Source organism: Pipistrellus hanaki (genome assembly GCF_964339955.1).
Source record: "Pipistrellus hanaki genome assembly, chromosome: X".
NCBI lineage: Eukaryota > Metazoa > Chordata > Mammalia > Chiroptera > Vespertilionidae > Pipistrellus > Pipistrellus hanaki.
In genome coordinates, this window is record NC_140524.1 from 47,156,152 (window position 1) to 47,169,910 (window position 13,759).

At 37.9% G+C, this 13,759-nt stretch overlaps 1 protein-coding gene across 7 annotated transcripts in view; it reads right to left on the reverse strand.

The window, feature by feature from the left end:
- Positions 1-241: 241 nt before the first annotated feature.
- The window catches only part of MID2 (midline 2), a 131,366-nt gene continuing 117,848 nt past the window's right edge, over positions 242-13,759 (reverse strand). For all 7 annotated transcript variants that reach the window (XM_084870457.1, XM_084870453.1, XM_084870455.1 and 4 more), the window contains 3 exons: positions 10,476-10,637; positions 8,206-8,413; positions 242-7,858 (listed from right to left, as the gene is read on the reverse strand). In XM_084870457.1, the coding sequence (XP_084726583.1) occupies positions 7,456-7,858; positions 8,206-8,413; positions 10,476-10,637 (773 nt within the window). In that variant the 3' untranslated portion in view covers positions 242-7,455. The remainder of the gene's footprint in view (positions 7,859-8,205; positions 8,414-10,475; positions 10,638-13,759) is intronic.

The window sequence follows — 13,759 nt, forward strand, 5'->3', positions numbered from 1 at the left end:
ACCCCTGAACTATGCCATGTTTCCTGGGGCCTTATATCTTAATTTCCTTAATCCTTTTTTACTATATACTGCTTCTGAAACTAGTCTTTATGATTGGATCTCAATTTCCATATGCCATACATTCTATCTGCCCAAATCTCCAGCTATTTTCCCCAAATCATTTAGACAATTCCAGTAATTCATGGCTGTCTTTATTTTAATCCCCCCCCCCAATTTAAATTCCAGTGAGAGACAACAAGAAGTCATTAATACATATATGTTTATTTAATTCATAATATAGCATTTTGGATGGATTGGGATGTTTTAAGGGATGAGGCTGTGTAATCTACAGGTGCTCAGATTTCTATACTAGGAGAAAAGATATTGGTCCAGAGCTCCCAGTACAAACAAGCCATGGGTAAAATATTTGATAAAAAATATTCCAAAAATATGTCCGGTTGGTGTGGCTCCGTGGTTGAGCATTGACCCATGCACCAAGAGGTTGCTAGTTCCATTCCCCCTCAAGGCACATGCCCAGGCTGTGAGCTCGATTCCCAGCTGGGGATGTGCAGGAGGCAACTGATCAATGTTGATGCATCTATGTTTCTCTCTCTCTCTCCCTTTCCCTTCCTCTCTAAAATCAATAAAAAACATTAAAAATATTCCAACAATAGTATAATAAATATTTTAGCCAACAACAACACAGCATATGTATGAATGGCAGATTAGACTATAAAAAGCAGTTTTACTTGACCTGATGATAGTCAACCTGGCCAACCTATAATACACAGCCAAATACAGCTCAATGGATCCAGGGCTGCAATTGGCTTTAGGAATTGAAACAATTGTGGGAATCGTTCTTGTCTGTCACATTCTCCATTCTGTCAAGGAAAGAATATCAAATATTGGAACTTATCAAAAAGTTCAGCCATGGCCGAAACCGGTTTAGCTCAGTGGATAGAGCGTCAGCCTGCAGACTGAAGGGTCCCGGGTTCGATTCCGGTCAGGGGCATGTACCTTGGTTGCGGGCACATCCCCAGTAGGGGGTGTGCAAGAGGCAACTGATTGATGATTCTCTCTCATCTATGTTTCTGACTCTCTATCCCTCTCTCTTCCTCTCTGTGAAAAATCAATAAAATATATATATAAAAAGTTCAGCCATGGATTATTCCATCCAGGTATTCCATGTATAAATATGCAAACCATGGAAGCTTAGAAAATTCACCTAGTGTATTTCAGCTAAAAAGAATATGTAAATGGTTTTGCTGCAATCTGAATGTCACTGCATCAAAAGTTACACAATGGAAATACATTATAAAAACAGATGCAGTTACTCTTACTTACAAGTAGTCAGATCTCCAATGTGGCATTAAAATTTCTTTCATATACTCGAAACAGGTTTAACTTTATTTTTTATTATATTTGTGCTTTCTTCAATAAGACAGTATAAAAGTGGAAATAAGCATAAATTGCAGACAGAACAATTTGCTAGTAGAAAGGATTGTTGGGGAATAAACTGAGTAGAGCAACAGCAACGGGAACTTGTGGAGTTACCTTCCTTGATGTTAAACAGATCCTACTTCCTTTGTTCAACTGGGTTCAGCTAAAGGTAGTCAATGAGGTCTTTTAAGATTCCTAGCATTACCAGTATCCTATGAAAGTCTTAAATTTACTGAAGTTAGTATCTGGAACTCTCCATACCCCCACTGAGTACTTTGTCACTATGGTGTCTCTTGGAAAGCAATTATTATTTCATTATTTGGCTCAGGAACTTAATTGCTTATCCCAAGCCCAGTTTCATTTCCTGCTTTATTCAGTAGGCTCAGCTCTAAGTGATTTTTGGTTGTAACCAAAATTTAAATCTACTTTCAAAGAACAAATTTGAAAAATATTGAAAAGAATGGTGCCACATACTCCAGACAATTCCCCAAGTCAACTTCCAAAGAGCTTTTGAGGAGGACAATACTCATTTACGCATATAAGTCGTGGGGCATCGGCAAAATATAATCAGTATAGCCCAAATGGAAAAGCCCAAGCTTATCAGCCCAGGAAACAACAAACACCAATATGGATATCAATGTATGTTGATCATTCATTCATTTGTTCAATAAACATTAGGCAACTACTCTGTTCCACACACTAACTCAGGTGTGAAAAATACAACAAAAACAAAAGACATAGTCCCTGCCCTCAAGGTATTCATAGTCTAGTGCAGAAGTTGATTGTTATACATTAAATTTGTGTGTGCATCAGAATTACCAGGAAAGCTGGTTTAAAATATAAAATTCCACCCATGTGTCCAGATGTTCTAATTAAGTAGATCAGGGCTTAGAGCTATGAATCAATTATTTTATCAAACACCAAATGTAATTCTAACAAATGGTCTAAGGCCCACACTCTGAAAAACATTGCTATCTAATATGATTATCGCTGAGGCCATAAGGATGCTCAGGGTGCCATGGGAGCTCTGAAGAGAACATAACTCAGTCTAGACGATGAGAATTAATCTGATTAAGAGGGGTGAAAAGTATGCCAGGCTAGGATCAAAAGAAAGATGGGGAAGTTGAAGCTCAGGGCACTAAAATCCAAAGGGCACAAAAAATGAATGGTGTGGGAGACCCAAAGACATGGTACAGGAAATTGGACTGAGGTGGAGGCAGAGTGTTTTTGCACTTTTAGCAGTTTCATTCTATTCCCTTAAGAACAAGTCCTACCATTTACTTCCTGTGGGCATCAAACTTTTTATAATGTCTCTGTTTCAGGCTCAAAGAACAACTTGTGTAAATAGTTAAGCTTGGCTAGTGTAACTAGTGTGAGGGGAAAAGTGACAAAAGATGAAGCTGGGAAAACACACAGAGACTTAAAAAGCCAAACCCTCAGTAATTGGGACCTTCTACTGAATGCTATGGAAGAAAGGGCAGTGAAAGTTTTTATTAAGGGAAGAAATAATTTAAGAATTGGGGGTTATGCCATAAAGGAGAGACCAGAATAACTTAGAAAGGAAATGCATACATTTTTAAGCACCACTACACTCTACTGGGGCAGGGGCTGGGCAAGGCAGTGGGGAGAAACTTAATATTCGTTATACACTTAACTGAACACCAAGGGCTGTGCTAAGCAGGTTACATGTGCTTTTTTAAAATTGTCACCTGAGGAGAACAAAGATGGCGGCATAGGTAAACACACCTAATCTGCTGCCGTGCACAACAATTTCAAAAATAAAACTATAAAATAAAACGTCTATCACTCTAAACCCAAGGGAAAGCTGGCTGAAAGGAAGCCCTACAACTAGACTGAAAGAGAAAGAGGAGAATTCATGGCACAAGCGCTGAAAAACTGAGGTGGGGGTCGCGGACGCAATACGGGCTGGCAGCAGAGGGAGTTGCTTTCTTCAACCTGAAGAGAGACAAGCTCCCAATCTCTCTGAAATCCAGTTTCTGGGGAGAGGCTAGACTACCTGCCATCGGGTCAGAAAGTGAGGATGCCTTGCTTGCAGAGCTTCGCCCAAGAATATTTGTTTGCTGTGCTGTGGTGAGAGACCTGGGGACACGTGGAGAGACATGAGACACAGAGACTCAGGGATGTGGATTAGAGAGGTGGCTGACCAGCAGCTATCGCTGTTGGCCACGCCCCAGCCTAGTGATGCCTTGAGACTCCGCCCATCACAACCTACAAACACACCCAAGCTCCAAGCAGCGGCTTTTGCATATGAATGGCTCTCTAGGTTGCAGTTTGACCTAACAAAGGAGGAGAGGACTGTGGTTCTCACTGTAGCTCCTGCAGGGTGGCCATAGACAGTAGCTGAATTGCACCCCATTGGAGATCCAGAAGCCAGTGTTCCTCGTGCTCAGTTTTAACCCCTCACACCCATAAGTGACACATTTGGGAGACGGACTCAGTAAGCACCAAAGCCCTACTGAAACAAGGCATGTCTCCAGCACAGTTCTTCCTTTGTAGACACAGCAGGTCCTAACAGACAATTGGCCTGGAGTCAATTCCTCCCAGTATACCAACAGCAATCAAGGCTTAATTACACAAGACTTTGCACTCAGCCCACAAAGGGATATAGCAAAAGAGACCACCTCAGGTGATTGGGGATTCTGAGCTACTGACCCCTATAGGTCACCAACCACACAAAGCCACTCCATCAACACAGGGAGGCAGTCAAAATGAGAAGACACAGAAGCATGTCATGAATGGAAGAGATGGAGGAAAGTAAACTACGGAATGACACAGAGTTCAGAATCACATTTATAAGGTTACTCAAGAATCTTCTAAAAACCTTTGAGAAACTTGATGAGACCTCCAAGAAGCTTTGTGAGACCTTCAAGTACCTTAATGAGAATACCAAAAAAAAAAAAAAATGGAAAAGGACCAGCCAAAAATTAAGCATAGACAGTCTGAAATAAAGAATATACAGAAACTCAACTATAGATCAACGTGCCCCAAGAATCAAACCAAGATATGGAATATAAGGAAGCAAAAATCACCCAACCAGAGAGGCAAAAAGAAAGAAGAGTCCAAAAGTGTGAGGATAGCATAAGGAGCCTCTGGGACGGCTTAAAGCGTACCAACATCTGGATTTTGGGGGTGCCAGAAGAAGAGAGCAAGCAGGATATTGAAGGCTTATTGGAAGAAATAATGACAGAAAACTTTCCCTACCTGGTGAAAGAAATATACCTACAAGTTCAGGAAGCACGCAGAACCCCAAACAAGTGGAATCCAAAGAGGACCACACCAAAACACATCATAATTAAAAAGCCAAGGGCAAAAGACAAAGAGAAAATCTCGCAAGCAGCAAGAGAAAAACAGCTGTTACCTACAAAGGAATACCCATATGACTGTCAGCTGATTGCTCAACAGAAACTATGCAGGCCAGAAGGGAGTGGCAATAAATATTCAAAATGATGAACAATAAGAACCTACAACCAAGATTACTTTACCCAGAAAAGCTATCATTCAGAATTGAAGGTCAGATAAAGAGCTTCACAGACAAGAAAAAGTTAAAGGAGTTCATCAGCACCAAAACAAGATTACATGAAATGTTGAAGGATATTCTTTAAGAAGAGGAAGAAGAAGAAAAAGGTAAAGGTAAAAAATTATGAACAACAAAAAGACATCAAATACATACCTACCAACAAGTGAATCTAAAAATCAAGTGAATAAAAAATCTGAAAAACAAAATGGACCAGTGAATACAATAGAATCAGGGACATAGAAAGGGATTGGACTAACAATTCTCAGGGGAAGGGGGTCTAAGAGGTATGGAAAGAGATTGGACAAAAATCTTACACCTATGGATGAAGACAGTGGTGGGGGAAAGGGCATGGGGTGGGGTTGGGAATCAGGTGGAAGGGAACTATTGACGGGGGGGACACCTGTAATAATCTGAACAAAAAAGACTTATTAAAAAAAATTATCACCTGAGGATATGTTTATTGATTTTAGAGAGAGGAAAGAAGAGAGAGAGGGAGAGAGAGAAATATTGATGAGAGAAACATTGATAGGTTGCCTCAAGTACATGCCTTGACTGGGGATTGAACCTGAAACTTAGGTATGTGTTCTGACTGGAAATCAAACCTGCAACTTTTGGGTGTATAGGACGATGCTCTGGGCCACTTGGCCAGGGAAACATGTGTTATCATTTTAAATCTTTTCAAAAACCTTGTTAGGTAGGTATTTTACAAAAGAGAAAACAGTCTCAGAGAAATGAAGTTCTTGCTCTTGCCCATACTGCTAATTAATTGCAGGGAAACTAGGATTATTTTAGTACAAAGGCTATGAGCTCCCCATTAGAGCAAGCTACTTCCTAGAATCTTACTGAGGTTGTTCATTTCCTGATTAGCCATCTGCATCTGCCTCCATCTTGCTTTCCATGTTAGTTGAACAAACAATACTAAAGTGTCCTTTGGGGGATTTATATAGATACGGTATATCTCAAACAGTAAGCCATTTGACAGCAGGTACTAGGTTTTATTAGTATTTCAGCAGCAGGGTGGTACCTGGCATCTAGTAGTTCCTTGACTGAATTAATGACTGAATATCCACCAAAGTGGTAGAAAGAGAGGAGAACTTTGGGCATTCAAGGCTCCAATTTGGGAGCTTGTTACAGCTTCAGTTTGGTACAACAGTAATGTTTTTATAACTCCCAAAAAGTAGACTCCTAGAAGCAGACTCAGCTCCTAGAAAGAAGACAGCTCTGGTTCTGACATCCCCATTCCAGCAGTGAAATTGACAATGATAGTAATAAGGCCTGGTATGAAGTTTGTGAGTTTGCAATGAAGGGTCAGCTAAGCAGATAAAGAGTGTAAACAAGATTGCAAAAAGGAATGATTATTTAACCTGTTTAAGAAAACAAACTGTTCTCAACCATTCCTGCTCCCCCCCCCCCCGCCCCAGGCATTCTTAAGAAAATCCAAGTACATTTATATGCAAATAGTTGTATCCATAATACTCCATTCTGATTTAGTAAACAAAGCAGGTTCTTTAAAGAACCTCCATTTTTTTGGCATCATTTTATTGACTGTATGTACTTGAGAGTAAAAGAAAACCTAATTCTATGATAGAACTTTTAACAATTCAAGCAAACCTCCTCTATTAGGTAGCATCAATGAAACTGTGCTACATGTAACACTTCTACCTGGATCAATTTTCTATCTAGCAATAGTATCTCATATGCAGTACTGTCCTTCAATGTCTCCTAATCCAACTTAGAGCTCTTCCTACCATCTATATCATTATTGCATGTGAATGTGTGTGTGACAGTAGGGAAGAAAAAAAGGATGAATGGAGGGAGGAGATTAATGTTGACTGATTTTGATGTTCCCTATAGGGGACAGAAATTAATTGTATAACTTATTTCCCCTTCCAGTATATTTTCCACACAAATGAGCAAATTAAGTTGATTATGTATATAAAATCTAAAAAATGAATAAATTACATATATTTATTCATTTTATAATTATATATACATATATGTTTTCTTCATAATAAATTCTTGATTATAGATTTTTATTGTAAGCTATATATAATATGCAATCATTTAATACTTTAAAATTCTACTGGGCCAAATTGGCCAGCACTAAAAAAGCTGACACCCCTCTTTCCAGCTAGCTAGTCCCTTGTTCAGAGTATCATTCTACATTATTTACCTAGAATTACCATAATTCCTTTTAATATCATTTATACTTATAAATCACTGGAAATTTTTAATTCTCTAATGACAAGAGAGGTATTTTCTAAATTTGTTCTCCAATGGCTTGAACCCAGACTACTCAGATAATTTGTTCTAAGAAACTCAAAACATTACTTCAAATATGAGCTTTAATGCACAAAAATTAAAGCTATAATATCTAGTTATTTTGGATGCTTCAAATGAACTTTATTTGGTATCTTGTATATTGGACACTAACTGAAGTTTAGGAGGGGAAGAACTGCTGAAGTGGAGAGCCAGAGAATTGTATGCTTTCTTAAAATTTAATGGCAAGCTTTCATCCCAGAAACATAAGGGGATTCTTGAGGCCTGCAGTTGCATTCCTGACGCTCAGGGTAATCAATAAAATCTGGGGCAGGCAAGCCAGACAGGATCATTAGGGATTTGTTCCAGATTGTGAATGTTGGACAAACTGGAAGAATAAAGGTCACATCAAAAGTATGAAGATGAAGAGAGTTAGCTGGATCATAGAAAGACAGCATATTGTTGTCATAATCCAGAAGGACACCCAGGCGTTTCAACTGTGGGGGCACATCCACCAGCATTTCCTTGTTGTTATGTCTCACAACGAAGTTACTATTGCATCGAGAGAAAACCCATGAGGAAGCATTCTTGCCAATCCATTCATTCTTGGGTGCTGATTTATAGGCAATGCCAATTGCATACCTGTGAAACAGTGGAAAGAAGAGAGAAATAAATATTTAGTAATGATCTGTGTATGTTAGATACCATACAGGATATAAAAGAAATAGAATACATGTCTTTTTCTTTAATAGTTTATATTTAGATCCATAATGTTGATACCACTAGAACTTTAATAAGTCAGAAATTGAGTGCTATAGTAGTTTCCAACTCCTAGTTCAGTATATTTTCCATGATTTATTTTTAAAAGCTAGCACATTTTTCTAGAAGTGGTTTTCCTTGACTTACTGGTATTATGTCTGTGCTATACAACTGGATCTCCAGGAACCTAACAGGGGAGAGAAAAGAAAAGAATAGTGAGATCCACTCACCATGTTGAGGAAGCCATGACTACCTCCCAATAGTGGCAGCCACTGTCAATGAATATATTTCCTGCTGCTCCATAGCACCCTGTGCCACTAAACCTTTCTGGAGTATGGCTCTTCTTCAGAGAGCTTTCATCCTTCTCCATCTGCAATCCATCATTGGAGATCTTCAACTTCTTATGAGTCATTTTGGGATCCAATTTAAAGGGTTGGCCTGAAAAAAGTAGAAATAAGAAAACACATGAGGAAATATTTAAGAATTCTTTGTTTTCCAGGACCATCACTATCAGAGAAGCCTTGATATGATGGTCATTCTTGGGTCAGTGCAAATTGGCTATTTTTTATCATATTAAGGAAGCAGGGCAAAAGTCACCATATTCAATAAAATAAGAATATGCTGTCTGACCAGTGTAGCTCAGCTGGTTGGAATGTCATCCCATACACAGAAAGGTGGCGGGTTTGATTACTGGTCAGGGCATACACCCAAGTTGTGAGTTTGATTCCTCATCTCTCTCTCTCTCTCTCTCTCTCTCTCTCTCTCTCTCTCTCTCTCTCTCTGTTTCCTCTCTCTAAATCAGTAAAGAAACATATCCTTGGGTGAGGGTTTAAAAAATAATATGCTGCCCGCTTCATATATTACCAAATTAAAAGTGGACTCTTAGAGTCTCAAATATGTTTACTATTTTACTTTATTTCAGCAGGTGATTTGGTATTTGACTGGATTTCAATATTTGAGGTGAAAAAAGTGAGGGAATTGATGAGATCATTGCTGCTTATTAGCAGATCAAAACTGAAAATGACTCATGAACAGGACTATTTTTTTGCCCTCTTACAAATGGGATATAAATAATATAATTAGGTAATTTCATTAGAGTGACTATTGCATCATCAATGGTCAGATAAAGTATTTGTTGTGTAGGATTATTTACAACATAGAATTTCTTATCTTCATATGACAAATCCAGGTACTAGGACCACCAATTGCTGTGAATGGCAAGAGCCATATTGTATAAAATTTGTCTGTGGCAGACACTGTTGGTAAGCACAACATCCATTTCCTACTTTTTCTTTCTTACCTACTCTCACTATGGAGGCCAGAAAAGCTAAATACTCCAGCACCTAGTCTCTCTTATTGTTGGGGTGGCTAATAAGATGTCAATAGTTGGAAGCAGAAGTCAGACAGGATGTGAGAACCTTTTGGGAAAGCGAATGTTTTTAAGATAAAAGGGATAGCCATCATGTATACCAGCCCTTTATCTTTCTTCCTTTCTTGAAAGAAAATATGACATCTACAGGTTGCAGTAGCTCTGTTGTGACCATGTGGCAAAAAACTAATACAGAAAAGGACAAGGAGCCCGAGTCTTTTACGACATCACAGAACTAATGCAACACCGTGAACTGCATACCTTCAAACCTCTTGTTATGGTATTTTTAAAAATATATTTTTATTGATTTCAGAGAGGAAGGGAGAAGGAGAGAGAAATAGAAACATCAATGATGAGAGAGAATTATTGGGTGGCTGCCTCCTGCATGCCCCATACTGGGGATGAGCCTTCAACCCAGGCATGTGCCCTGACTGAGAATCAAACTGTGACCTCCTGTTTCATAGATCAATGCTCAACCACTGAGCCATTCCAGCTGGGCCAAACCTCTTGCTTTGTTAGAGAAAGAAACACAATACTTTGATTAAGCTATTGACAAGTAACTATTTGTTAAGCTAAATTAGTTGAATTTTCTGTCACTTGCAGTCTAAAGCATTCCTAACAGGTATAGCTTCTCTGAAGTAGGGTTCTAGCAGATTATCACAGATACAGTCATGCTCAACAAAATGATATTTCACTCAATAATGGACCACATATAAGATAGTGGTATGCCATATAGCCTAGGTGTGGAGTAGGTTATATCACCTAGGTTTGTGCAAATTACATTCAATGACATTTGCACAACAACAAAATTGTCTAATTATTCAATTCTCAGAATATTTCCCTATTATTAAGTGGTGAATGTCTGTAGTAGTCTTTTACTCAACTGTCCCCCAAGCGTGAGGATATAATGCAGAGAAAAACTCTTCACTAACATCCTCTAAAGCCACCAGCTAGTTTATGTATATCTGTATTTACATATCTTCCAGAGCCTTGAACAAACCCCTTGATCAAAACACAAACTATAACAGTAAAGCCCCTCTACCCAGGGCCTCTAATGTCCTCTCAGGCTAAGTGTACTTCCTGGCACAGAGAAGAAAACTGATATCTCCTTTCAGAATCACCATAACATACTGTTTGTTTTTAGTCGGGTAGGTTCACTGTTACGGCTGCCTGCTTGATTTATAGCTTTGACAATGAAGATGTAACGTGTCCCACTCTGGAGTCCATGCACTGTGTAATGGTTCTGCTTAATGTTGGGAACAATCATCCAGCTATCCACCGAATTATACAGGCCTGTAACATGGGGAAAGACAAGGACATTAACCAACAGGTAATAGAAATAGAACGAAGAAGCACACTGAAAATTCATCATAAGCCTCCCTCCCCCAATTAATTTTTTTTCCTGAGTCCTGGAATACATAGTAAGTAAAATGAACCTTTGCTTCTTTCCTCCCAGGGAGCTAGGTTCATGCCTAGTTCCTTGCTTCTGGTAATTAAATGTAACCACTAGGGAGAGTTAGGTTAATTTAATTTTCTTCAAAATAATATAGGAAAAACTATTCTACCAAAACACAGAATCATCTTTTATGTAGTCTCTAGATCTTTACCCCAAAGGTCCAGTCCTCTGAGAGCAGAGTCTGGCCTTGTATGGATGAACAGTCCTGTGCAGAGTACAGGAATGTTGAATCTCAAAACCAAAAGGACACCTAGACACCATATTTCCCTCATTTCAAAAATGGGAAACTCAGATGGAGAGAAGAAAAGTGATTTGCCCAAGGCCACAGATAGATGGTGATGGTGCTGAGAGTAGAAGAAACCTAGTCTCCTTAACACTAGTTCGGTGTTCTCTCCATTGCATCACAAGTCACAGGGTGAACAACTATGTCTTATTGTCTCTGTAAAGTAGCAACTCTCTCAGGGCTTATGGACTCAACTCTCCCATCCCATCCTCATTCTTATTTCCAAGACTAGATGGGCTCCAGGTATCATAGGGAAGCCAAGGAGGTGACATGATAACCAAAGCAAAATATCTCCTCACTTGACACTACAGTTTTATCCCTTCCTGGTTCTGATTCCAATATTCTTTTGAGATTGGGTGGCTCATAAACACACTATTATCTTGAACCTTCTTTCCTCCCAAGTTGGAAAAAGGTTCAGAGATCTATGTTTTTGATTTTGAAACTCTTTAGAGCATAAACATGGATTTAAACAGAGAAAAACGTACACAACAAAAAATATATTTGGCTTTTAATAAAATAGGGATCAGCATTCTAGTCTGTGGATTACCTATGTTTCTCTCTTCTGTTATCTTCTTTTCAGTCAGTTTACTGCTTTGTAAACACAATTCTACCAAAGGGTGGATATGAAAATGAGTGGTGAATTTAGTTACTTCTATATAGCTGTAGTATAGGGTTTAAGTGAGATTGAAAAGAAAAACAATGAATTTCTAAAAAGCAATTTGTTCAGCAGGGTTTTATAATTAACTTGAGGCTGGGGTAAAAAAGTCTAAATTAAAACTAGAAAAAGAAGCACAATGGAGGGCAAAAAGATATGCTATATAAAGAAGAATAATTAGTGGAAATCACCAGTGATTTTAGAAAAAGATAATAAAGGATAAGAGCCAGAGACAATGCTTGAGTGCCATACCAATGCATAGTATGAATCATAAATTACACATGAAATTTTAATACAAAGAGGGAAATATATGATCTTCCAGACATACTTCTAACAATGCAAAACAAATCAGGCTTCATAATTATTATGCAACTGTAAAAATGTGTGAAGGAGATATCTATGAACTGATATGGAGTAATTTCCAAGGTATATTGTAAATTGAATAAAGCAAGTTGTGTAAGAGCATGCATAATATGCTTTCTTTTTGTAAGAAACAAAGGCAAATAAGAAAACTTACATACATTTGCCTGGAGTTATAAAACAACAATAACAGCAGGAAGGAAAAAATCCCCCCAGAAAATAATGAAGTTGGTTACTTACAAAGGATGGGGATGGGTGAACAGGATTAAAAGTATATGGTAGTGACAGTGCTTTATCAGAACTGTTTTTAATGATGTTATTCTACAATGTTTTCTTTCCAGATGATGATGGAGAAACTTTTTTTTAAAAAATGGTGTCACTAGGAAAAGTTCTGTTACTGTTGTAACACCACTAGGAATTTCAAATCCTATTCCTAGTGGTGTCACAATAGTAACAGAACTTTTCTGTTTTTTGGAGATCTCTTTTTTACTTTTTTTATTGGAGTGTGATGGATGTCTCTAAAATTTTGTTCAGATAACTGCAGAACCTGGAAAAGCTGTTACTGCTATTGATGCATAACATATATATAATTTTTAAAAACTTTATTTGTGCAGTTAACTTTGGAAAAAATGATCCCAGTTGTACTGTGTTGGGTTGGCATTGTACAGAAGTTAACAGCCATATTGATCTAGAAATATTCAACATAATTTTTCCCATTTCTACAGGGGTAACTCGCTGTATTAAATATATAAGGTCTTAGTCTACATGGGTTTTATTACAAAAACTAATAAAGTATTATCTAAATTAAAAAAGTATATAGGAGAGAATGACACTTATATGAATATACCTTTTTTGTACAGTTTTTCCTTTTGGAATCATGATGCTGTTTTATAAATTCAAAAGTTAAAATGAAATCAATATGATTGGGAAGAGTGAATACTAAAACTGAAGACAAACTGAAACAAATGAGCCCAACTGTGTTGCAAATGAAAAATAACCATACCAAAGGAATGGGGGTAGGAGGAGAATCACAAACAAGTCCTGAACTATTGTTTGTTTTATAGTAGTGTGGGCAAAGCAAATTCTATACTATTGTAAATATATTATGGAAGTGAGCAAATGAGTACATGTATTAACGTTGTTAGGAGCCATGGTTCTCATTGTGGAAGTAGGAACATACAAATATGGAATGGGGGAAGGCAAGAAAGAATCTGGGGGATGGACTGGAATTGGAGTATTGATGGAAACTCATGATATCTAAAAAATAAATATGTACATGTATATGTATACATATGTGCACATATGTAAAGTATATATGCGTATATATACCATATATATTTATACACACATATATTTATATACATACATACATACATACATACATACATGGGTGGATGTGTGTATTCCTAATCTCCAGCTCTTGATCTCTAATACCATTCTTCCCCTAAATAAAGTGGTTTAAAAAGAGAGAAAATGTGGAAAAACCTTAAGGGAAGTGGCTCTCAGAAGCAAGGTTAAGTCAACAGTGGAAGGAAGACTGGCAGGTAGGATTGGAACCATGAATCTTCATGAATAATTATTCCTAGTAAAATTATCTGCCCACTGCCATCAAGCATTTTGCTTCAGGGTCTGCCCTTGTCCCAGTCCTATTCTACTTTTCT